Source organism: Papio anubis, chromosome 5 (assembly GCF_008728515.1).
Source record: "Papio anubis isolate 15944 chromosome 5, Panubis1.0, whole genome shotgun sequence".
Classification (NCBI taxonomy): domain Eukaryota; kingdom Metazoa; phylum Chordata; class Mammalia; order Primates; family Cercopithecidae; genus Papio; species Papio anubis.
Genome location: NC_044980.1, coordinates 127,743,332 through 127,770,763, shown reverse-complemented (window position 1 = coordinate 127,770,763; position 27,432 = coordinate 127,743,332). Strand labels below are relative to the sequence as shown.

At 40.7% G+C, this 27,432-nt stretch overlaps 1 protein-coding gene across 2 annotated transcripts in view; it reads right to left on the bottom strand.

The window, feature by feature from the left end:
- Positions 1–27,432, bottom strand: part of CATSPER3 (cation channel sperm associated 3) — a 54,819-nt gene that overhangs the window by 13,925 nt on the left and 13,462 nt on the right. For both annotated transcript variants that reach the window (XM_009209110.3, XM_003900114.5), the window contains exon 3: positions 1,121–1,360. In XM_009209110.3, coding sequence (XP_009207374.1) covers positions 1,121–1,360 — 240 coding nt within the window. The remainder of the gene's footprint in view (positions 1–1,120; positions 1,361–27,432) is intronic.

The following is a 27,432-nucleotide window of genomic DNA, read 5'->3' as shown; positions in this document are numbered from 1 at the left end:
AAGGCTGGAGGAAAACCAAGAGAAAGGAGTGACAAGGATGCCAAGGGAATTGGCCACCGGATTTGAAGACAAGGAGGATGCTGGCAACCTCAGAGAGGCTAGATATTCTGGAGTGTAGGGAAAGCAGCTAGGGCATAAATGATGGAGAGGGAAGTGCGACTGGAAGTACAGACACTTCCCCAGAGGGTTCGCCATGAAGAGAAGGAGAGGGCAGGCTGGATTGCGTTGTTTGAGAGGGGACACACACAGGCAGGCGCTTGCTTACATGACAGCAAGAAACAAACGAAGGTGTATGCGTGGCAGGGGAGACCTCTAACGCTCCCCTTCTCTTCTCTACCCAGGCCTGGGGCTCCCAGAATGTGGGGCCAGGCCCTAGACAGCAAGCCACCCAAGCCCAGGCAAGGGGCAGCCCCTGACAGGACAGGTCAACACACCCTGACTGAACATAGGAACCCAGACCAGCCCCCGCCTGGAGAAGCATGAACACTGGGTGCAGAGCTAGGTGAACCTACTGTGCACAGGACAAGTGCCTGAGGGCACGATTCAGGGCAGGGGGGCAGCCCTGAGGTTCTTTCTGAAGCCTCTGAGTCAAGGGAGTGTTGGTAACTCCATGGTTTTCAGCAACCCAGAAAGACTTCTCAGCAGCAGTAGCCCTTCCAGAGCCACCTTACAGAAGCACAGAGACTATTCCCAGCAAGACAGCAGCAGACTCTCAGCCATGTGGGGAAAGCAGCTAGTGGCCTGGGCCACCAAAAAGCTGAGGCGTCCTGGGTATGTAGTTCAAAGGATGTGTAGCATAAGAAAATCAGGCACTTCGCAGCACAAGAGAGAGGAAAAGTTTAGATGTGGCCTCTGGAGTCAGACACACCTTTCAAATCTCAGCTCTGACATTTCACTGCTGGGTGACCTCAATTTCTTCATCTGTAAAATGGAGCTAATAATACCGTTCTTAGAATTGTTTTAAGAGTAAATGAGATAATATTGGTAAAGATCAACCTGCCACACACGTTGGACTCAACAACTGGAAGATGGTAGTACAGTCATTATTTCCTTAGGGCCTTCGGGGCAAATGGGCCTACAGCCTGCCCTCCCAGCACCATGGCACCCCCAGCGCACTCACCCGGATGCCCCGGCTATAGCTGATAAGCTTGAGGATGCGCAGGGACTGCATGCCATCAGCGATATGCACGTAACTGAACTGTCTGCCCATGAGCTCGCGGACGGTATAGGGGAGAAGCATAATGATCATAACGATCACATCCAGCACGTTGTAGCCGTTCTTCCAGTAGTTGATGGGGTCCACATAGAGCTTCATGGACAACTCAGATGTGCAGATGGACACAAAGAAGATCTCCGAGAGCTACAGGGGTAGCAAAGGTTGGAGAAGTCAGACCGAGCTGCACAGCCCTAGAGCTCTGGCCTGCTCCCTGCCTGAGCCCTGGAAGGGGTGCTCCTAAGTCACCCATGTGACAGAGAAACCCAGGCAGAGTTCCTGGCACACAGCGGACACTTAGTGTGCCTGACTCCCTTCCCCTTCTCTGTCCTTCCTACCCCGTGGCCCTATGCCTGGGGCTGGGTGTGACCCTGAGTACTTGGGAATGACTGCCTGGCAGACGGAATGACTGTATACGCTCTAGCATACTGCAACTCAACCTGAATATAAGGTTTCCCAAGGGAAGGTCCCGAGAGTTTTCTGACCAACCTGAATATACAAACTTTTAGGAATATAGATGAAATACACAGATATCTACTTCTGTTTAATCTATTAACTTAATCATACATATTCAATCTGTTTCTGAAGAATATTCTTTTAGTTTATGAACCAATCTTCTTCAAATTCTTTTCATGCATCTACAACTCTAATGGCTTTGCTTTTACCAAGAAGTACTCTTTGTGTCATCTAAGTGTTTCCTTCCCATCACATCTTGACTATCACGCAATTCCATTCACTCACTGGAAGAGCTGTGATTGAGCACCCACCCTGTACCAAGCAAACATCATTTTAGGCACTGGGAAATGCAACAAAGAGTAAGACAGAAAATGTCCAGCCCCCAGGAAGCTTACAGTCTAGTAGGAGAGACAGAAATAAATGCTGGAACAAATGTATATAGAATATAATGTCAGGCAGGAAGGAAAATGAACCAGCCAAAGGAGATAAAGGGACTCACCAGGTTGGAGGAGAAGAGGCAGTCCTAGCAGCTATTTTAGAAAAGATGGAAGCAACCAAACACAGAAGGACAAATATCACATGTTCTCACTCATCTGTGGGAGCTAAAAAAGTGAATCTCATGAAGATAAAGAGTAGACTGGTGGTTACCAGAGGCCAGGAAGGGCAGGGGATGAAAAGAGGTTGGTTAATGGTTACAAATATACACTGAGAAGAAATAAGACCTAATGTTCAATAGATCAATGAAGTGACTATAGTTAACATCAATCTATTGTGCATTTCAAGATAACTAGAAGAGAATAATTCAAATGTTCCTAGCATAAGAAAAAGATAAATATTTAAGGCAATTATCCTGATTTGATTATATGAATGTATCAAGTTATCACATGTAGCCCAAAATACGTATATCTAATATGTATAGGAAGGAAGGAAGGAAGGAAGGAAGGAAGGAAGGAAGGAAGGAAGGAAGGAAGGAAGGAAGGAAGGAAGGGAGGGAGGATGGAAAGAAAGGAGGGAGGGAGGAAGGAAGAAAGAAAGGAGGGAGGGAGGAAGGAAGAAAGAAAAGAAGGAAGGGAGGGAGGTAGGGAGGGAGGGAAAGAAAGGTGGTCAACAGAGGTCTCGCTGAACCCAGGAATCGAGACAAAATAAAAACTGGGGGGAAAACCTTGAGGAAGTGAAGGAATGGTGAGTCCAAGAGCCCTAGGGAGAAAAAGAGGCCGTTCAAGGAACAGCAAAGTCAGCAGGGCTAGAACAGAAACAGGGAGAGCAGAGCAGGAGAGGTGGTTAGACAAGCAAACTGTCATGCCTTGTAGGCCTGGTGAGGACTTTGAATTTTAATCTCAGCCTCGGAGGATTTTGAGGAAGGAAGTGATCTGAACTAATTTACATTTTTAAGATATCTCAAAACGATTCTTGTATGTTTTATTGTACACATGTCTAAAGTATCTCTCAGATATATACCTAGGAGTGGAATTACTGCGTTGTAGGATATGAATGTCTTAACTTCACTATATATGGGCAAATTGTTTTCTGAAGTTATTGAACCAATCTACTTTAATATCAGCAATGTTCCTCTTGTTCTACATCCTTGCTAACACTTTGACTATCAGACTTCATCAATCTAACGAATATGAAATAGTATCCTATTTTTAAATTTTTGTTTCTCTAATTATGAATAAAGTTGGGCATTTTTATATGTTTAAATTATGAATTGCCTGTTTCTAATCTTTTGCCAAATTTTCTGCTGTATTGTTTTGTCTTTTTCTTATTGATCAGTAAGACATCTTTTATACATTTTGAATCCTAATGCTTTGCCTGTTGTATGTGTTACAAATATCTTCTCCCACACCAACTTATCACATTGACTTTTCACCTTTTTTATAGTTTTTTGTTTGTTTGTTTGTTTGTTTGTTTGAGACAGAGTCTCACTTTGTCACCCAGGCTGGAGTGCAGTGGCACGATCTCAGCTCACTGCAACCTCTGCCTCCCAGGTTCAAGCGATTCTCCTGACTCAGCTTCCCAGGTAGCTGGGATTACAGGCGCCTGCCACCACACCTGGCTAATTTTTGTATTTTTAGTAGAGATGGGGTTTCACCATGTTGGCCAGGCTGATTTCAAACTCCTGACCTCAAGTGATCTGCCTGGGTCGGCCTCCCAAAGTGCTGGGATTACAGGTGTGAGCCACCATGCCTGGACAGTTTTATATGTTTATAATTATATCTTCCATGCAGGTAAACCATATAGTCCAGGTTTGTTTGTTTTGGGTAGTAGAAATTTTAAACTAAGACAATGCTTTATAGCCATTAAAGGATATATAATATTTATTTCAGGTTTTTGCTTTCTTATTGAGAGTCAGTTTTATAATTTTTTTAAGAAAATTATCTATTTCAGCTAGGTTTTCAAACTTATTAGCATAAAATTGTTAGATTTCTGATAGCTACTGTATCTATACTTCCCTTTTTAATTCCTAATTTAGGGCTTCTATTTATCTTGATCATCTCATGAAGAAAGTTCTTTATTTTATAATTATTTTCTGAGAGCTAACTTCTGGTTTTGTTGATACTTTCTAAATATATTCTATTGAATCTTCATTTTCTCTTTCATCAATTTCTACTCTTATCTTTACTATTTCCTTCTTTCTACTGTTTTTGGTGTTAGTCTGTGGCTCTTTTCCCAACAGTTCAGCTCATTAATTTTTAAAATTGAGATATCATTCAAATACCACAAAATTCACTATTTTTAAGTGTAGAATTTAATAGTTTATTTTGTTTGTTTTAGTTTTTAGTATTTTGTACCTTTTTATTGTGGTAAAATATACATCAAATGTATCATTTTTAACCATTTTAAGGTGTACAGTTCAGTGGCACTAAGCGCATTCACAATATTGTACAACTATCACTAGCATTTCCACAAGGATTTCATCATCCCAAATGGAAACTCTGTACCCAATAAACAGTAAGTTCTCATTGCCCTCTCCCTGCAACCCTAGGTAATCTCCAGTCTACTCTCTGATGGTATGAATTTGCCTATTCTAGGTATCTCATATGGGTGAAATCATACAATATTTGTCCCTTTGTGTCTGGCTTATTTCACTTCATGGAATGTTTCCAAGGTTCATTCCACCTTGTAGCACAGGGAATAGAATAGCAGAATTCTATTTCTAGCATGTGTTGGTTTCTGACTTAAAAATATAATTCTATTCCTTTTTAAAGATGAATAATATAGCATTGTATGCATCTACCATATTTTGTTTATCTATTCATCTGTTGATGGGCATTTAGGCTGCTTCCACCTTTTGACTATTGTGAATAATGCGGTTATGAACATGTATGCACATACAAGTATCTGTTTGAGTCCCCGCTTTCCAATCTTTTGTGTATATACCCAGAAGTGGAATTGCTAGATCATGGAATACTATGTTTAACTTTTTGAGAATCTGCCAAACTGTTTTCCACAGTAGTTGTCCCATTGTTACACTCCCACAAGCAATGCAGAATAGTTCTAATTTATCTACATCTTCACCGACACTTGTTATTGTCCATTTGTTGTTGTTGCTTGTTTGTTTGTTTTTTGAGACGGAGTCTTGCTCTGTCGCCCAGGCTGGAGTGCAGTGCATGATCTTCTCACTGCAACCTCTGCCTCCCAGGTTCAAGCAATTCTCCTGCCTCAGCCTCCTGAGTAGCTGGGATTACTGGCACCCGCCACCACACCTGGCTAATTTTTGTATTTTCAGTAGAGATGAGGTTTCACCATGTTGGCCAAACTGGTCTCGAACTCCTGATCTCAACTGATTCACTTGCCTCGGCCTCCCAAAGTGCTAGGCTTACAGGCGTGAGCCACTGCACCCGCCTGTTTTTTAATAATAACTATTAAAATTTTTTTTTGTTTTTTAATAATAACTATTCTAATAGGTGTGAAATTGTATCTCATTGTGGTTTTCATTTGCATTTCCCTAATGACTAGTGATGTGAAACATCTTTTCATGTGTTTATTGGCCATTTGTAATATCTACTTTGGAGAAATGTCTATGTAAGTCTTTTGCCCATTTTTAGATTGAGTTGCTTGTTTTGTTGATGCTGTTGAGTTGTAGAAGTTCTTTATATATTCTAGATATCAATTCTTTATCAGATATATAATTTGCAAATATTTTCTCTCATTCTATGGATTGTCTTTTCACTTTTTTTTTTTTCTCAAAACAGGGTCTTGCTCTGTCACCCAGGCTGGAGTGTAGTGGCACGACCATGGCTCACTGCAGCCTCAACCTCCCAGGCTCAAGCGATCCTCACACCTCAGCCTCCCAAGTAGCTGGGACCATAGGCACATGCCACCACACCTGGCTAATTTTTGTATTTTTTGCAGACAGGGTTTCGTCAGGTTGGTCTAAACTCAAACTGGGCTCAAGCGATCCTCCCACCTCAGCCTCTCAAAGTGCTGAAACTACAGGTATGAACCACCATACTCAGCCTCTTCTCACCTTCTTGATAGTGTCCTTAGATGCATGAATGTTTTAATTTGATGAAGTCCAATTTGTCTGTTTTTTCTTTTATTGTCTGTACTTTTAATGTCATGTGTAAGAATCCATTACCAAATCCAAGTTCATGAAGATTTACCCCTTTGTTTTCTTCTAAAAGTTTTAGTTCTTATATTTTGGTTGTTGATTTAGTTTGTTTTTGTACATGGTGTGAGGTAGGTGTCAAACTTCAGTCTTTTGCAGGTGAATACCAAGTTGTCCAAATACTATTTGTTGAAGAGACTACTACTTTTTCCCCATTGAATGGTCTTGACCCCCTTGTCAAAAAATCAATTGACCATAGATATTTGAATTTATTTCTAGATTCTCAGTTCTATTCCCTTGGTCTATATGTCTATCCTATTGCTAGTACCATGCTGTTTTGATTGCTATATCTTGGTAGTCAGTTTTGAAGTCAGAAAGTGCAAGTCCTCCAACTTTGTTCCTTGTTTTCAATATTGTTTTAGCTATTTGGGGCCCTTTCACATCCATATGAATTTGAAGATCTCCTTTCCCATTTCTGCAACAACAAAAAAACTATTGGAATTTTGACAGAAATTGCATTGCATCTGTAGATTGCTTTGAAAAGTATTGCCATTTTAACAAGATTAAGTCTTCTCTTCCATGAACACAGGATGTCTTTTCAGTTATTCAAGTCTCTTTAATTTCTTTCAGCAACGTTTTGTAGTTTTCAGTATTCATCTCTCACTACCCTAATTTTTTTCCTAGGTATTTTATTCTTTTGGATGCTCTTGTAAAGATAATTTTCTTAATTTCCTTTTCAGATTATTAATTGATAGTGCATAGAAATACAATTGATTTTTTTCAGTTAATACAGTACAGAGGAAAAAAGAAATATAATTGATTTTGTTGTTAATCTTGTATCTTGCAACTTTGCTGAATTTGTTTAATACCTCTTGTGTGTGTGTGAGTATACGGATTCTTTTAGGATTTCCTATATATAAGACCAAGTAATCTGCAAATAGAGATACAGGCATGCCTTGTTTTATTGCACTTCACTTTATTGCACTGTGCAGACGCTGCAAGTTTTCACAAATTTAACTTTTGTGGCAACCCTACATTAAGCAAGTCTATAGGTGTCATTTTTCCAACAGTGTGTGCTCATTTCATGTTTCTGTGTCTTATTTTGGTAATTCTCACAATATTTCCAAATTTTTCATTATTATTATATCTGTTATGGTTATCTGTGATCAGTGATCTTTGATGTTACTATTGTGAAAGGAAAATATCCTGGGCACTGAAATCACTAAGCTAAAGGGAGAAGTCAAGCTGAGAACTGCGTAGGGCAAACCTGCCTCCCATTCTATTCAAAGTCACCCCTCTACTCACTGAGATAAATGCATATCTGATTGCCTCCTTTGGAGAGACTGATGAGAAACTCAAAAGAATGCAACTATTTGTATCTTATCTACCTAGGACCTGAAAGCCCTTCTCCCTGCTTAAGCTGTCCCACCTTTCCAGACCGAACCAATGTTCATCTTACATATCTTGAATGATGTCTCATGTCTGCCTAAAATGTATAAAACCAAACTATGTTCTGACCACCTTGGGCACAAGTCATCAGGACCCCCTGAGGCTGTGTCACAGGCATGCATCCTCAACCCTGGCAAAATAAACTTTCTAAATTTGCTGAGACCTGTCTCAGATTTTCGGGGTTCACACTGTTTTAATTGCTTGGGATGGCATAAACCGGATCCATATAAGATAGCAAACTCAATACATGTGCATGTTCGGACTGCTCCACTGACCAGCCATTCCTCCATCTCTCTCCCTCTGCTGGGGCCTCCTTATTCCTTGAGACATAACAATATTTAAGTCAGGTCAGTTAATAACCCTACAACGATCTCTAAGTGTTCAAGTGAAATGAAGAGTCGCAAGTCTCTCACTTCAAATCAAAAGCTAGAAATAATTAAGCTTAGTGAGGAAAGCATGTTGAAAGCCTAGACCTCTTGCACCAAAAAGTTAGCCAAGTTGGGAATAGAAAGGAAAAGTTCTTGAAGAAAATTTAAAGTGCTATTCCAGTAAACACATAAATGATAAGAAAGCAAAACAGCCCTATTGCTCACATGGAGAAAGTTTTGGTGGTCTGGACAGATCAAACCAGCCACAACATTCCTTAAAACCAAGGCCTAATCCAAAGCAAGGCCCTAACTCTCTTCAATTGTTTGAAGTCTGAGAGAGAGGAGGCTGCCGAAGAAAAGCTGAAAGTTAGCAGAGGTTGGTTCTTGAGGTTTGAGAAAATAACGTATCTCCAGAACATAAAAGTACAACATGAAGCAGCAAGTGCTGACAGAGAAGCTGCAATGCCTTATCTAGAAGATCTAGCTAAGAGAGTTGATGAAAGTGGCTACACTCAACAACAGATGTTCAATGTGACAAAGTAGACAAAAAAGCTTTATATCTGAAGAAGAAGCCATCTAGGACTTTCCTAGCTACAGGGGAAAAGTAAGGCCTGGCTTCAAAAGTTCAAAGGACAGGCTGAATCTCTTGTTAGGGGGTAATGCAGCTGGTGACTTTAAGTTGAAGCCAGTGCTCATTTACCATTCCAAAAATCCTAGAGCCCTTAAGAATGATGCTAAATCTACTCTGCCTGTGCTCTAAAAATGGAACAATAAAGCCCAGATGACAGCACATTGGTTTACAGCATGGTTTATGGAATATTTTAAGCCCACTGTTAAGACATATTGCTCAGAAAAAAAGATTCCTTTCAAAATGTTACTGCCCATTGACAATGCACCTGGTCACCTAAGAGTTCTGGTGGAGATGTATAAAAAGATGAAGAAGTTGTTTTCAGGCCGGCTAATAAAATATCCATTCTGATCAAGGAGTCATTTCAACTTTTAACTCTTATTATTTAAGAAATATATTTCATAAATACATAGCATATGTATTTATAGTATTTATAGACAGTGATTCTTCTGATGGGTCTGGGTAAAGTAAATTGAAAACCTTCTGGAAAGAATTCACCATTCTAGATGCCATTAGGAACATTCAGGACTCACAAGAGATCAAAATATCTACATGAACAGGAATTTGGAAGAGGTTGATTCCAGTCTTCGCGGATGACTTTGAGGGGTTCAAGACTTCACTGGAGGAAGTAACTGCAGATGTTGTGGAAATAGCAAGTGAACTAGAATTAGAAGTGGAGCTTGAAGATGTGACTAAACTGCTGCAATCTCATGATAAAACTTGAAGAGATGAGGAGTTGCTTTTCATGGGTGAGCAAAGAAACTGGTTTCTTGAGATGGAATCTACACCTGGTGAAGATGCTGTGAAAGTTGTTGAAATGACAACAAAGGATTTAGAATATTCCATAAACTTCGTTGATAAAGGCAGCAGCAGGGTTTGAGAGGATTGGCTTCAACTTTGAAAGAAGTTCTACTGTGGGTAATAAGTTAACAACCAGCATCACTTGCTACAGAAAAATCTTTCATGAAAGGAAGAGTTGATTGATGTGGCAAACTTCCTTGTTGTCTTATTTTAAGAAATTGCCACAGACACTCCGGCCTTCAGCAACCATCACCCTGATCAGTCAACAGCCATCAACATCAAGGCAAGAGCCTCCACCAGCAAAAAGATTATGTCTTGCTGAAGGCTCAGATTATTGTTGGCATTTTTTAGCAATAAAGTATTTTTAAATTAAGGTATATACATTTTTTTTAGATCTAATGCTATTGCACACTTAACAGACTCAGTATAATGTAAACTTAACTTTTATATGTACCAGGAAACAAAAAAAAATCACATGACTCACTTTATTGTGGTCTGAAATTTAATCCACAATATCTCTGACGCATGTCCATAGCTTTACTTCTTTCTTTTCAATTTAAATGCCTTTTGTTTCTTTTTCTTGACTGATGATTCTGGCTAGAACTTTCAGTACAATGTTAAATCGTGGTGAAAGCAGTCATATTAGTCTTGTTCCTAATCTTAGGGGGAAGACTTTTCGTCTTTCTCAATTAAGTCTGAAGCTAACTGTGGGTTTTTTCATAAATGCCCTTTATCAAGTTAAGGAATTTCCTTTTTATTTGTAGTTTACTTTTTTATATATAATGAAAGAATGTGGGATTTCATCAAATGCTTTTTCTACATCAACTGAGGTGAACTTTTTTCCTTCATTCTACTGGTGTATTACATTGACTGATTTTTGTATTTTGAATCACCCTTGCTTTCCTGAGATAAATCCCACTTGATCGTGGTGTATAATTCTGCTAAGTATGCTTCTGGCTGGCTCCAGTTTGTTACTCTCTCAATTACAATTTTTGCATCTATATTCTTAAAGAACATCTGTCTATAGTTTTCTTTTCTTGTGATGTTTTGTGCTGGTCTCATGGATAAGCTCAGAAGTCTTCCCTCTTCTCTTTTTTGGTAGAGTTTGGGAAGAATTGGTGTTAGTCTTTCCTTAAATGACTGGTAGAATTCACATGTGAAACTACCTCGTCCTGAGATTTTCATTGTTGGGAGGTTTTTGATTACTGATTCAATCTTTTGTTATCTGTTCTGATGGGTCAGTTTTCTATTTCTTCTTGAGTCAATTTGTGTGCTGTCCATTTCACCTAGATTATTTAACTTGTTGGCATATAATTGCTTATGGTATTCTCCTATAACCCTTTTTGCTTCGATAAGGTCAGTAGAAATGTCCCAAATTTCATTTCTGACATTAGTAATTTGAGTCTTATTTTCTTAGTCAATCTAGCTAAAGGCTTGTCAATTTGTTGATCTTTTTAAAGAATCAACTTTTGATTTTGTTCATTTTCTCTATTGTTTCTTTACCCTCTATTTTGTTTATCTCGTTCTAGTATTTTTTTATTTCCTTCCTTCTGCTAGCTTTATCTGCTCTCCTTTTTCTAGTTCCTTAAGGCATAAAGTTAGGTTACTGATTTGAGACCTTTCTTCTTTTCTAATGTTAAGCATTTATAGGTACAAATTTTCCTCTGAACACTGCTTTCACTGCATCCTGTGAATTTTGTTATATTATGTTTTTTATTTTCATCTTATATTTTCTAATTTCCCTTGTGATTTCTTTCTCTGACCCATTAGTTAAGAGTATGCTGTTGGCTGGGCACGGTGGCTCACGCCTGTAATCCCAGCAGTTTGGGAGGCTGAGGCAGGTGGATCACCTGAGGTCAGGAGTTTGAGACCAACCTGGCCAACATGGTGAAACCCCATTTCTACCAAAAAATACAAAAATTAGGTGGGCGCAGTGGCATGTGCCTGTAATCCCAGCTACTCAGGAAGCTGGGGCAGGAGAATTGCTTGAACCCAGGAGGCGGAGGTTGCAGTGAGCTGAGCTGAGGTTGTGCCGTTGCACTCCAGCCTGGGAGACAGAGCAAGACTTGGTCTCAAAAAAAAAAAAAAAAAAAAGTATGCTGTTTAAGGCCAGGCACAGTGGCTCACGCCTGTAATCCGAGCACTTTGGGAGGCCAAGGTGAGTGGATCACCTGAGGTCAGGAGTTTGAGACCAGCCTGACCAACATGGAGAAACCCCGTCTCTACTAAAAATACAAAATTAGCCGGGCGTGGTGGCACATGCCTATAATCCCAGCTACTCTGGAGGCTGAGGCAGGAGAGTCGCTTGAACCTAGGAGTCGGAGGTTGCAGTGAGCTGAGATTGCGTCATTGCACTCCAGCCTGGGCAACAAGAGCCAAGTTCCATCTCAAAAAAAAAAAAAAAAAAAAAAAGAGTATGCTGTTTAATTTACACATATTTGAAAAATGTAGTCTTCCTCTGTTATTGATTTCTAGTTCCGTTTTATTGTTGTCAGTGAAGATACTTCGTCTAATTTTATGTAAATGTATATTTCTTTAAGTGACTGGTAGAATTCATTATATATATGTATATATATATATGGCTCTGTGTGTGTTTCGTGTGTGTGTGTGTGTTTCTTTTTAAAATTTTTTTTTTATTTCAATTGTTTTTTGTTTGGGGGGATTCTGTCTGTTCGTTTGTTTGAGACAAGATCTTGCTCTATCATGTAGTCTGGAATGCAGTGATACAGTTATGACCCACTGCACCCCTGACTTCCTGGGCTCCAGTGATCCTCCCACATCAGCCTCCCAAGCAGCTAGGACTGCAGGCATGCATCACCACTCCTTTTTTTTTTTTTAAATAGATGGGGTCTCATTATGTTGCCCAGGCGAATCTCAAACTCCTGGACTTAAGTGATCCTCCCATCTTGGCCTTCCAAAGGGCTGGGATTGCAGATGTGAGCCACTGCCCCTGGCCTATTTCAATACTTTTAGGGGTACACGTGGTTTTTGGTTACATGGATGAATTGTGTAGCAGAGAAGTCTGAACCTGAGATTTTAGACTGCCTATTGGGTGCAATGTACACTACTTGGATGCACCCATCACCCATGTAGGTGTGCATTGTGCCCAATAGGTAGTTTTTTGTCCCTCACCCACCTCCAAACCTCCCCCTTCTGAGTTCACTGTCTCCCTACAATGTCCATTATACCACTCTGTATGCCTTTGCATACCCAGAGTTTAGCTCCCACTTATAAGTGAGAATATGCAGTATTTGGTTTTTCAATCCTGAGTTACTTCACTTAGAATAATACCTTCCAATTCCATCCAAGTTGCTGCAAAAGACATTATTTTGTTCTTTTTTAATGCCTGAGTAGTATTTCATCATGTGTATATACCACATTTTCTTTATCCACTCATTAGTTGATGGGCACTTAGGTTGATACCATATCTTTACAACTGTGAATTGCACTGCAATACACATATGCATGCAGACCTGGCACAGTGACTCATGCCTGTAATCCCAGCACTTTGGGAGGCAGAGGTGGGCAGATCACTCAAGGCCAGGAGTTTGAGACCAGCCTGGCCAACATGGCAAAACCCTGTCTCCACTAAAAATACAAAAATTAGCCAGGCGTAGTGGCTTATGCCTGTAATCACAGCTACTCAGGAAGCTGAGGCAGGAGAATCACTTGAACCTGACAGCAGAGGTTGCAGGGAGCTGAGATCGTGCCACTCACTGCACTCCACTCCAGCTTGAACAACAGAGCCAGATTCCATCTCAAAAAAAAAAATGCATGCAGGTGTCTGATATAGTGATTTTTTTTTTCCTTTGGGGAGATAGTCAGTAGTGGGATTGCTGGATTGAATGGTAGATATACTTTTAGTTCGTGGAGAAATCTCCATACTGTTTTCCATAGAGGTTGTCCTAATTTACATTCCTACCAGCAATGTATAAGCGTTCCCTTTTCACCACATCCACTCCAACATCTATATTGCTTTTTGACTTCTTAATAATGGCTACTCTGGCTGGGGCAAAGTGGTATCTCACTGTGGTTTTAATTTACATTTCCATGCTGATTAGTGTCATGTGGAGCATTTTTTCAAATGTTTGTTGGCCATTTGTGTATCTTCTTTTGATAAATGTCTATTCATATCCTTTGCCCATTTTTTAATGGGATTTGTTTTTCTTGCTAATTTGAGTTCTTTGTAGATTTTGGATGTTAGTCCTTTGTCAGATGCATAATTTCCAAATATTTTCTCCCGCTGTGTATGTTGTCTACTTACTCTGATTATTTCCTTTGCAGAAGCTTTTTAGTTGAATTAGGTCCCATTTATTTAATTTTGTTGCATTTGCTTTTGGGGTCTCAATTGTAAACTGTTTGCCTAGGCCAATGTCCAGAAGAGTTTTTCCCAGGTTGTCTTCTAGAATTTTTATGGTTTCAGGTGTTAGAGGTAAGTCTTTATTCCATCTTGAGTTAATTTTTGTATATGGTGAGAGACACGGATCCAGTTTCATTCTTCTACATGTGACTAACCAGTTCTCCGTGCACCATTTATTGAATAGGGTGTCCTTTCCCCAATTTATGTTTTTGTATGCTTTGAATATTGGTTGGTTGTTAAGTATTTGGCCTTATTTCTGGGTTCTCTATTCTTTTCCATTGCATCTATGCATCTACTTTTATACCAGTACCATGCTGTTATGGTTACTATAGCCATGTAGTATAATTTGAAGTTGGATAATGTGATGCTTCCAGATTTTTTCTTTTTGCTTACGATTGCTTGGATTTCAATATTTTAATTTATTGAGATTTGTTGTATGGTCTAATATATAATCTATCCTGGAGAGTGATCCTTGTGTACTAGAGAAAAATTGTTCTTATCTTCCTGATGAATTGATCCCTTTGTCAATATAATGTCCTTTCTTTTCTCTTAGAACAGTTTTTGCCTTACTATCTATTTTGTCTGATATTAGTATAGCCACCCCAGATATCTTTTGGTTTCTATTTGTTTGGAATACCTTTTTCCATTCTTTCACTTTCAACCTATTTGTATCTTTGGTTTGTTTGTTTCTTTGTTTGTTTGAGACAGAGTCTCACTCTGTCACCCAGGTTGCAGTGCAGTGGTGCTATTTCAGCTCACAGCAACCTCTGCCACCGAGTTCTAGTGATTCTCATGCCTTAGCCTCCTGGGTAGCTGGGACTACAGGTGTGCACTACCACACCTGGCTAATTTTTGTATTTTTAGTACAGACAGGGTTTTTGCCATGTTGGCCAGGCTGGTCATGACTATTTGTACCTTTGAATCTAAAGTGAGTCTCCTGTAGACAACATATGATTGGGATTTTAAAAATCTGTTAATCTCTGCCTTTTAATTGGAGAATTTAATCCATTTATATTTAAAGTAATTATAGATAAAGGACACACTTCTGCTGTTTTGCTATTTGTTTTCTATATGACATATATTTTTGTTCCTCAATTCCTCCATTACTGCCTTTTTGTGTATATACCTAATTTTTTTGTAGTGTGCCACTTTGATTCCTTTCTCATTTCCCTTTCTGTATAGTTTTTTTTTTGGTTGTTCCCTTAGTGTTTACCCTTTGGATTATAATTAACCTCTTAAATTTATAACAATCTATTTTTAATTAATACAACCTTAGCTTCAATAGTATATAACAATTCTGCTCTATACAGCTTCATCTCTCTCCCTTCATGTTTTTGTGATTATAAACTACTCCTTCAAACACGTGTGCCCATTAACTATAACACTGGAATTTTAAGTCATATATTTTTAAAGAGTTACAAACCAAAATATACAGTAACACTAGATTTTGTATTTACAGATGCAGTTGCCTTACCCGAGTTCTTTATTTCTTTATATGAGTTCAAGTTACTGTCTTGTTCATTTCCACCTACAAAACTACTTTTACCACTTTTTTGAGGGCAGATTTACTAGCAACAAACCCTCTCATTTTTGTTTATCTGGAAGTCTTTACTTCCCCTTCATTTTTGAAGAATAATTTTGCTGAATACAGCATTTCTCGTTGACAGTATTTTTTCTTTTCTATTTTAAACATGGCATTTCACTGTGTTTTGGCCCCCAACGTTTCTGAAGAGAAATCAGCTGTTAATCTTATTGAGGTTTCTCGTATGTGACAACTTGCTTATCCCTTGCTGCTTTCAAGATTCTCACTTTATTTTTGGCTTTTGACAGTTTGATTATATGTCTTAGTGTGGCTCTTTTTATGTTTCTCCTTTTTGGAATTCATTGGAATTTCTGGATGTATATATTCATGTCTCTCATCAAATTTGGGGATTTGGGGCCACTATTTCTTTAAACATTCTTTCTGCCTCATTTTCTCCTCTCCTTCTGGAACCCGTATTCTGTGTATGTTAGTATGTTTTACGGTGTCCCACAGTTCTCATAGGCTCTGTTCATTTGTCCTCAATATTTTTTCTTTCTGCTTCTCAAACTGAACAAGTTCAATTGACCTGTCTTCAAGTTCACCAATTCTTTCTTCTACCTACTCAAATCTGTTATTGAATGCCCCTAGATAACCTCCACCTCCTGGGTTCAGGCAATTCTCCTGCCTCAGTCTCCTGAGTAGCTGGGAATACAGGCCCCTGTCACCAAGCCCGGCTGATTTTTGTATTTTTAGTAGAGGCAACATTTCACCACGTTGGCCAGGCTGGTCTTGAACTCCTGACCTCAAGTGATCCACCCACCTCAGCCTCCCAAATTGCTGTGATGACAGGCATGAGCCACTGCACCTGGCCTCTTTGAGCATTTGTTTTTAAAGCCTTTGTCTAGTAATTCCAATGACTGGGTTTCCTCAGTCATTGAACGGAACAGAAGAGTTTCTGTTCATTTAGCCTGTGTATAAGTCATACATTTTTGTTTCTTTGATTGCTTTATAATATTTTGTTGAAAACCAAATGTTTTAAATATTGCAATGTGGTAAGTCTGGAAATCAAATTCTTCCCCCTCCTCATGATTTATTTTTGTTGCTTTATGTGAGTAGTATTTACTCGTTTAATGCCTTTTCTAAACTATTTTTGCAAAGCACTATATTCTTTGTTGTGTGTGATCTCTGAAGTCTCTATTCCTTTACTTTCTGGTCAACTAGTGTTTTGACAGGGATTTTCTTTCTATCTATTTTTTGAGATGGAGTCTCACTCTGTCACCCAGGCTGGAGTGTGTGGCACAATTTCAACTCACTGCAACCTCTGCCTCCCAGCTTCAAGCAATTCTCCTACCTCAGCCTCCTGAGTAGCTGGGATTACTTCATGCCTGGCTAATTTTTTTTTGTATTTTTAGTAGAGACAGGATTTCACCATTTTGGCCAGGCTGGTCACGAACTCGTGACCTCAAGTGATCCGCCTGCCTTGGCCTCCCAAAGTGCTGTGACCACAGACATGAGCCACCATGCCCAGCCAACAGAGATTTTCTTAAATGTCTCAAGCAAAAAGAAAGAAGGAAAAAAGAAAGGAAAAAAGGGAGATAGAGAGGGTTTGGGGGAAAAATGGAGGGAAGAAGAGGGGAAGAAGAAACAAAATAAGGAAGGGAGGAAAGAGGAAGAAAGAAAAAGGAAAAATAAAGAGAAATAAGAAAAAGAGAGCGAGAGAGAGAAAGGCCAGGCACTGTAACTCATGCCTGAATCCCAGTGCTTTGGGAGGCCAAGGTAGGAGAATCTCTTGAGGCCAGGAGTTTGAGAGCAGCCTGGGCAACATAGTGAGATACCATATCTACAAAAAAAAAAAAATTAATTAGCTGGACATGGTGGTGTATGCATGTAGTCCTAGCTACTCAGGAGGCTGACACATGGGGATCTTTTGAGTCCAAGGGTTTAAGGCTGATGGAGCTATAATCATGTCACTGCACCCAAGCCCAGGCAACAGAGCGAGACCCTGTCTGATAAAGAAAGGAGGAAAGGGGCCAGGAGTGGTGGCTCGTGCCTGTAATCCCAGCACTTTGGGAGGCTGAGGCGGGAGGATCACAAGGTCAGAAGATTGAGACCATCCTGGCCAACATGGTGAAACCCCGTCTCTACTAAAACTACAAAAATTAGCTGGATATGGTGGTGCATGCCTGTAATCCCAGCTACTCGGGAGGCTGAAGCAGGAGAATCACTTGAACCAGGGAGCTGGAGGTTGCAGTGAGCCAAGATCACGCCACAGTACCCCAGCCTGGCAACAGAGCAAGACTCCACCTCAAAAAAAAAAAAAAATGAAAGAGAGAAAAAAAGGAGGAAAGGAAGGAGGGAAGAGAGGAAGGAGGGAGGGAAGGAAGGAAGACAGGAAGGAGGGAAGGAGGGAGAGAGGAGGGAAAGAAAAAGAGAAAGAAAGGAGAATAAAGGAGAGGATAGAAAAAGGAAAGGAAAAAGACAGGCTAGGCATGGTGGTTCATGCCTGTAACCCCAGTGCTTTGGGAGGCCCAGGCAGGAGGATCTCTTGAGGCCAGGAGTTCAAGGTCAGTCTAGGCAACATAGTGAGACCCCATCGCTACAAAAAATTTAAAAATTAGCTGGGCATGGTGATATATGTCTGTAGTCCTAGCTACTCAGCAGACTGAGACAGGAGGATCCCTTAAGTCCAGGAGTTTAAGGCTGCAGTGAGCTATGATCATATCACTTCACTCTAGGCCACAGAGTAAGACCTTGTCTCAAAAAGAAAGAAGAGGCCGGGCGCGGTGGCTCAAGCCTGTGATCCCAGCACTTTGGGAGGCCGAGACGGGCGGATCACGAGGTCAGGAGATCGAGACCATCCTGGCTAACACGGTGAAACCCCGTCTCTACTAAGAAATACAAAAAAGTAGCCAGGCAAGGTGGCGGGCGCCTGTAGTCCCAGCTACTCGGGAGGCTGAGGCCGGAGAATGGCGTGAACCCGGGAGGCGGAGCTTGCAGTGAGCTGAGATCCGGCCACTGCACTCTAGCCTGGGCGACAGAGCGAGACTCCGTCTCAAAAAAAAAAAAAAAAAAAAAAAAAGAAAGAAGAAAGGGAGGGAAGGGTAGGAAAGGAGGGAGGGAAGGTTGGGAAATGAGGGAGGGAGGGAGGAAGAAAAGTTCTCCTAGTTTTTTTAGATTGGCTCTGTGTTGGGGTACTCTTTCAGTGCTTAGCAAAGCCATTTACAACTCCACAATACCCCTAACTTCCAGTTTTTACTGAGCCTAAAGATCAGCTGAAGTTGAAATCTTGAGATCTTAGGTCTTTTTGAAACATTCATCCTGCCCTGGGCATCAATGCTTTCTAAATTCCTCCATATACACAGGAGCTTCTCAATGTCCTACTTATCCAAAGAATCTCCCTTCTAGGTCTTTCTTCCTACACTTCAGTATGTCCGTTGTTTGCTTTAATTTTTTTTTGCCCCAGGCAGCAATAGACTGTTCATATGCCTTTTAATGTTTGTAAGAAATTCCCTCTCCATAGCCACCTTTCTGCTTTGAGAAAATTCCAAGCTAGGTGAAACAAAAGCAGTCAACTTCCATCAGTCCTTCGACCAGCTCTCAGGTCAAAATGGACCAATACAATTCCTTAAGAACAAGGTCTGGGTTAGTGCATGGTGGCTTATGACTGTTGGGAGATCCAAGGTGGGTAGATCACTTGAGCCCAGGAGTCTGAGACCAGCCTGGGCAGCATAGCGAGACCCCATCTCTACAAAACATACAAAAATTAGCTGGGCATTATGGTGCATGCCTGTGGTCCCAGCTACTCAGGAGGCTGAGGTGGGAGGACTGCTTGAGCCCAAGCAGCTGAGGCTGCAAAGATCTGTGATCACGCCTCTGCACTCCAGCCTGGGCAACAGAGCAAGACCCCATCTCAACAAACAAACGAGTAAGGTCTGCTCTGGAACCAAGGACCAGGGTTCTACATTAGGAATGTGAGCTGCTGTCTTCAGGATCATCACCACGCTGGGGAGGGGAGTGGACAAGGCAAGTGAAAATATAACAAAACTTTTCCAACTTTTAAAATATGTATGTGGACAAAGACAGTTTTATTTCTTCCTTTCCAGTCTTTACATGTTTATTTCTTTTTCTTGTTTTACTGCATTAGCCAGGACTTCCAGTATGATGTTAAATAGGAGTGGTGAAAGTAGACATCCTTTTCTTGTTCCTGATCTTAGTAGGAAGGCATCAGGTTTCTCATCATTAAGTATAATGTTTGCAATCAGTTTTTTTAATAGATTGTGTTTTGTAACTTCTATTTTGTTTTTAACTGACATATAATAATTGTATTTATGGGGTACAGTATGATGTTTCAATACATATATACAATGTGTAATGTCAAATCAGGGTAATTAGCATATTCATCACCTCAAACACGTCATTTCTTTGTGATAAGAACATTCAAAGTCCTCTCTTCTAGCTATTTTGAAGTATGCAATGCATATTGCTAAATATCATCACTCTATTGTGCAGAGCACCAAAATTAATTCCTCCTATCTGTAACTTTGTACCTCATTAACCAACCTCTCCTCCTCTACTTCCTCCCTACTCTTCCCAGCCTTTAGCAACCACTATTCACATAATATGGTTTGGATGTTCATCTCCCCCGAATCTCATGTTGAAATGTAGTTCCCAATTTTGGAGATGGGGCCTAGCAGGAGTTGATTGGATCATGGGAGCAGATCCCTCATGAATAGTTTAGCACCATTCCATTGGTGATAAGTGAGTTCTCACTCTGAGTTCACATGAGATCTGGTTGTTTAATAGTGTGTGGCAGTTCCCCCCTCTCTCTCTTGCTCTCTCTCTCACCATGTGACATGCTGGCTCCCCTTTGCCTTCTACCATGTAAGCTTCCTGGGACCCTCACCAGAACCAGATGCCAGCACCATATTTCCTGTATAGTCTGCAGAACCATGAGCCAAAATATAACCTCTTTTCTTTATAAATTACTCAGCCTCAGGTATTTCTTTACCTCGTAGTTCTTTACCTCAGCGACATAAAAACTGACTAATATGGGGAAAATGGTACCAGAAGTGTGGTACTGATATAAAGATACCTGAAAATGTGGAAGCAGCTTTGGAACTAGATAACAGGGAGCATGGAAGAGCTTGGAAGTCTCAGAAGTCAGGAAGATGAAGAAAAGTTTGGAACCTCTTAGAGACTGGTTAAATGGTTGTGACAAAAATGCTGACAAAAATATGGACAGTGAAGCCCAGGCTGATGAGGTCTCAGATGGAAATGTGGAATCTATTGAGAACTACAATAAAGGTCACCCTTGTTATCCCTTAGCAAAGAACTCGTTTGCATTGTTTCCATTGTTTCCATATCCTAGGGCTTTGTGGAAGGCTGAACATAAGAGTGATGACTTAGGGAATTTAGCAGAAGAAATTTCTAAGCAGTAAAATATTCAAGATGTGTCCTGGCTGCTTCTAACAGCCTTTGATCAGATATGGGAGCAAAGAAGAGGTTAAGGTTGGAACTTATATTTAAAAGGGAAGCACAGTATGAAAGTCTGGACAATTTGCAGACTGGCCATTTTGCAGAGACAGAGAAAGCCCTATCAGGATGGAAATTCAAGCAGGCTATGAAGCAACCATTTGCTAGAGAGATTAGCATGACAAAACCAGAGCCAAGTGCTAATATTCAAGACAATGGGGAAAAGGCCCTGAAGGCATTTCAGAGATCGAGGCAGCCCCTCTCATAACAGGCCCAGGGGCCTAAGAGGACTGAATGATTTATGGGGCCAGGTCCAGGGTCCTGCTGCCCTGAGCAGCCTTGGGACACTGCTCCCCACATTCTGGCTTCTCCAGCTCGTCTTAGCTCAAATAAGGTCTGCTCTGGAACCCATATTGCTGGGGCCATGACTTTGGAAAGAACAAGCTGCTGCAAGCCTTGGTGGCTTCCACATGGTGTTAAGTCTGTGGGCTTAGGGAATGCAAGAGTGAAGGAGGTTTAGCAGCTTTCCCCTAGATTTCAGAGGATGTATAAGAAAGCCCAGGTGTCCAGGCAGAAGCCTGCTACAGGGCCAGAGTCCTCACAGAGAACCTTTACTAAAGCAGTGCAAAGAGGAAATGTGGGGCTAGAGCCCCCACACAGAGTCTTCACTAGGACACTGCCTAGTGGAGCTGTGGGAAAGGACCCACTGCTCTCCAGACCCAAGAATGATAGAGCCATGGGCAGCTTGCAGCCTAAACCTGGAAAAGTTGCAGGTACTCAACTCCAACCTGTGAGAGCAGACACAGGGAGTGCACCCTGCAAAGCCACTGGGGTTGAGCTCCCCAAGGCCCTGGGAGCTCACCCCGTGCACCAGCTTACATTCCCAATGTGAAACCCTGTTCCTTGGTTCCAGAGGCAACAGAACTGACCTTGGGTTTTTGGTGGCAGGGGTGGGGGCAGTGGTGGTGCTGGGGTTTTATTTTTGTTGTTTTGGTATGGGGTGTTGCTCTGTCACCCAGGCTGGAGTGCAGAGGTGTGATCACAGATCATCACTCAAGTTCAAGCAATCCTCCCAAGCATCTGGTGCCAGCATCAGCAGAAGAGATGCTGGTACTATGCTTCCTGTACAGCCTGCAGGACCATGAGCCAAAATAAAACCTCTTTTATTTATAAATTACCCAGCCTCATGTATTTCTTTATAGCAATGCAAAAACCAACTAATATAGTACCTCTATGAGTCAACTTTTTTAGATTCCACGAGTGAGATCATGTAGTGTCTGTTTTTCTGTGCTTGGCTTATTTCACTTAACATAATGTCTTCTGGCTGGGCGCGGTGGCTCAAGCCTGTAATCCCAGCACTTTGGGAGGCCGAGACGGGCGGATCACGAGGTCAGGAGATCGAGACCATCCTGGCGAACACGGTGAAACCCCGTCTCTACTAAAAAATACAAAAAACTAGCCGGGCGAGGTGGCGGGCGCCTGTGGTCCCGGCTACTCGGGAGGCTGAGGCAGGAGAATGGCGTAAGCCCGGGAGGCGGAGCTTGCAGTGAGCCGAGATCGCGCCACTGCACTCCAGCCTGGGCGACAGAGTGAGACTCCGTCTCAAAAAATAAATAAATAAAATAAATAAAATAAAATAAAAAAAACATAATGTCTTCTAAGTTCATCCATATTGCTGTAAATGACAGGATTTTGTTCTTTGTTATGTATGAATAGTATTCTATTACGTATATATAGCACATTTTAAAATCCATTCATCCATTGATGAACACTTAGGTTGATTCCATATCTTGGCTATTTTGAAGAGTGTTACAATAAACATGGGATTACAGATATCTCTTCAATATACAGATTTCATTTTCTTTGGCTATATACTCCTCAGTAGTGGGACTGTTGAATCATATGACAGTTCTAATTTACTGAGGAACCTCCCTAATGTTGTCCATAACAGCTATACTAATTTACATTCCTGCCAACAATGTATATGAGCTCCCCTTTCTCCACATCCTCACCAGCATTTATTTGTTGTCTTTTTTTTTTTTTTAAAGAGACAATGTCTCACTCTGTCACCCAGGTGGGAGCATAGCAGTGCAATCATGGCTCACTACAGCCTTGACCTCCTGAGCTCAAGCAGTCCTCCTGCCTCAGCCTCCTGAGTAGCTGGGACTATAGGCACATGGCACCATGCCTATTTTTTTGTTTGTTGTTGTTGTTGTTGTTTCCCCAGAGAGACTGGGTCTCACTATGTTACCTGTGCTTTCTTTCTTTTTTCTTTTTTTTTCTTTTTTCTTTTTTTTTTTGTCTTTTTTATACGCTTTCCTACATTTCTGAATTTGCTTCTTTCTTGATTCAGTGTTCACTGGGTTGCTATAGACCTTTGGCTATTTTCCAGAGCTCTGGCAGTTTTTGCTCCTTTTTTTAGATGTTTCTCTGGATAGACAAACCTTGGAGTTACCTACTCTGCCATTTTCACTGACGTCACACCCCTCTTTCATTTTTGAAGGATAGTTTTTCTAGATGTAGAACTTTTGATTGATACTGCTTTTTTTGCAGCACTTTAACTATGACATCCCATTGCCTCTGGCTGCCATGGTTTCCGGTAAGAAATCAGCTGTTAATCTTACAGAGGATTTCTTTTCTGTGATACATTGGTGGCCTCAAATTCTCTTGTCTTTGTCTTTCAACAGTTTGAATATGATGTGTCTAGGTGTGGATCTCTGAGTTTATCCTACTTGGAGTTCATTGATTTCTTGGATGTGCAGATTAATGTCTTTCATCAAATTTGGGAAGTTTCTGCCCATTATTTCTTCATATATTCTTTCTGTCCTTTCTCTCCTACTCCTTCTGGGACATGTATTACATACATGTTTTTATGTTTGATGATGTCCTACAAGTCTCTGTTCACATTTTTATTCATTCTTTTTTTCTGTTCCTCAGACTGGAGAATCTCAGTTGACCTACTTTCCTGTTGATTCTTTCTTCAAACAGCTCAGATCTGCTGATAAGTTCCTCTAGTGAATTTTTCATTTCCATTATTGTACTTTTCAACTACATAATTTCTATTTAACTATTTTTAATCATTTATATCTGTTTATTCATATTCTCTGTTTGGCAAGACACTGTTCTCATATTTTCCTTTAATTCTTTAGATATGATTTTCTTTAGTTCCTTGAACATATTTATAATACCTGGGTTTGGGGGGCTGTTTGTTGTTGTTGTTGTTTTGAGATGGTCTTGCTCTGTCACCTAAGCTGGAGTACAGTGGCATGATCATGGCTCACTGAAGCCTCAACCTCCTAGGATCAAGCAATCCTCCCACCTCAGCCTCCCAAGTAGGTGGGACCACAAGCATGCACCACCAGACAAGCTAATTTTTAAATTTTTTGTAGAGATGGGGGTCTCCCTATGTGGGCAGGTTGGTCTTGAACTCCTGGGCTCAAGCAATCCTCCCACTTTAGCCTCCCAAAATGCTGGAATTATAGACATAAGCCACAGTTGCCCAGCTGCTTTAAACTTTTTGACTAATAATTCCAACAAATGAGCTTCTTCAAGGAATTTTTTTTTTTTTTTTTTTTTTTTTTTTTTGAGACAGAGTCTCACTCTGTCACCCAGGCTGGAGTGCAGTGGTGCAATCTTGGCTCACTGCAACCTCTGCCTCCCGGGTTCAAGAGATTCTCGTGCCTCAGCCTCCCAGGTAGCTGGGATTATAGGTGCCCACCACCACACCCAACTAATTTTTGTATTTTTAGTAGAGATGGGGTTTCACCATGTTGGCTAGGCTGATCTCAAACTCCTGAACTCAGGTGATCCACCTGCCTCGGCCTCCCAAAGTGCTGGGATTACAGGCATGAGCCACTGCGTCCAGCCAATATTTTCTATTAATTGCTTTTCTCCTTCTTGTGTATGAGCCATACACTCTTGTTTCTTTGCATGTCTCATGATTTTGTTGTTGAAAATTGAACATTTTACATAATATAATGTTGCAACTCCGAAATCACACCCTCCCCTCTCCCCAGGGTTTGTTGTTGCTGTTCTTTTTTCTTTTCTTTATTAAATTGACTTTCCTGAACTGATTCTGTAAAGTCTATATTCTTTGTCATGTGTGGCCACCAAGGTTTCTGTTTAATTTAATGGCCTACTAATAGTTGGATAGAAATTTTCTTTTTTTTTTTTTTTTTTTTGAGACGGAGTCTCGCTCTGTCACCCAGGCTGGAGTGCAGTGGCCGGATCTCTGCTCGCTGCAAGCTCCACCTCCCGGGTTTACGCCATTCTCCTGGCTCAGCCTCCCGAGTAGCTGGGACTACAGGCGCTCGCCACCTCGCCCGGCTAGTTTTTTGTACTTTTTAGTAGAGACGGGGTTTCACCGTGTTAGCCAGGATGGTCTCGATCTCCTGACCTTGTGATCCGCCCGTCTCGGCCTCCCAAAGTGCTAGGATTACAGGCTTGAGCCACCGCGCCCGGCCAGAAATTTTCTTAAATGGCTGAAATCAGTAAGCCTCTTGCCAAGGGGGCTCTGTGGAGGCACATGTTCAATGCTCTAGCAACTTACCACTCTGCCTCAGCCTTCATTTCCTGTTTGCACAGATCCTCAAGGTTAGCCAGAGGTGAGAGATCAGGGCTCTCTCACATCTTTCCCTGCACCTTCAGTGGAGTTCCCAGAAGTGTCAATAATTTCTCAGTTTCACAGTTAACCAGGGGCTTTCATACATGTTATTTTCAATGGCTGCACCACCACCCTGTAAGTTGTATATTAATTATATCATTTTACAAACGTTACAGACAAACCACAGAAAGCTTAAGTAACTTGTCCAAATTCTCAGTTAGTAATAAGGTAGGAAGCTGGGGCTTGAACCCAAATCTGTATGACCCCAAAGTCTGCACATCACAGAACATCTCCTAGGCTTGCAAACCAGGTCCCTAAACCAGGATACATGCTTAGTGACCCTTATGGCCTCAGGAGGGCAATCAGAGGATTTAGGCTCCTCAATTTGTCTCTTTCCCTGACCCCTGCCATCATACCTAACATGATGTTCCACAGACCATGGCCAATCTCTGGATTTGTAGTGTGGAATTCACTGCCATACCTACATGTTAACAGAAGTGGTGTCAAGTGGATCTGACACATTTTAAGCATTAATTGTGGTATCCCACCACCTCGACTGCCTCTGATACTACACTAAGTTTATGCTAACCTTTTCATCCCCAAGAAGGAAATTTGTTATTTATCCTAAAGGAAGTTAAGAAGAGTATATATTTAACCTTTTTATTGCAAAATAAACACACATATAGAACCACATGAACAAATATATAGCCTAATAAATTATTTCAAGGCCAATATCCCTGTAACTACCACCTAGGTCAAGAAATAGAACTCTGCCATCCCAGAAGCCCCTCATGTGCCCCACATCCCAATTACAACTCCCTCCCCCCAAAATTAACCACTATCCAAATTTTATAGTAATTAATTCCTTGTATTTTTTTTTTAAATAAACATGGTGATAGTTTTTATATAATTACTTTGTGTAACATTTTAAGCAATAAACAGATAAATATTTTAGTAAATGTAATAGAACAAAGTATTTCTTTATAGATAGAAATTCGTGTATGCATCCCTAGAACTAATAAGTAGTCTTGCCATTTTATAAATTTTTAAAATTTTGGTGTATCTTTTAATTCCCCCATTCCTTTTTCTTTTCTTACAATTTATCTGTTAAAGAACCTGGGGAGTTTGACTTGTAAAATTTCCCAGTCTGGATTTTGCTGAGTGCACGCTCATGGTAGAGTTCAGCATATCCCTCTGGCCTCCATATTTCCTGAACTCTGGCAAGATTAGAGGTGCTGTTCTTTTATAGATGGCACATAATTTCTGGTTGTCTATCTTTTTATGATGGTAGCAGCCACTGATGCTCAGCGCCTAGATCCATTACTTCCTTGGGCATTGAAAAACTGTGATATTCTATCATTTCTTTTTCATTTATTAAGGGGGACACATCTATAAAAAGATGTTTCCTCTCACCTACTATATGGTTACTCAGTATTGCAGTTCACATAAGGTCAGTAATGCTTGACTCTCTCCCTTAATTTACTAATTATCAAGATAAAGGATTAGCTCCTTCTCATCCTCCAAAAGTGGACAGTTTGTTTTGGGGTATCATTATAACCTCATAGATTTGATGACTTTCAATACATGGCAATTATTATTCTCATTGGAGCTCAAACTGTCCCATCTTTGACCAGTAGGACTCTTCACACAGTCTCCTCAGACTTTTGACATGACCCCAGTAGTCTTTGATAGCTTCTTTGCTACGTCTATGACAAGATAATCCTGGCTCATCTCATGTACCTCCTGCCCTAGACCTGGAATTGGTTATTTCTCAAAGAAGTCCTAGATTCTCTCTTCCATGAGTATCCTGGTTCTTAAGAACACAGGAGGTGACAGAAATAAACTGTCCCATAATTACTCAATTGCCTTATCCTGTATTACAAACATACAAGTCTCAGAATAACACTACTAATAGTGTTGCCACTAAGTTGATTACTGAAAATGATTTTGAAACTTTTTATATTGGCTTTCCCCATTGTCTCTCATTTTTTAGTCATACTCTAACTTC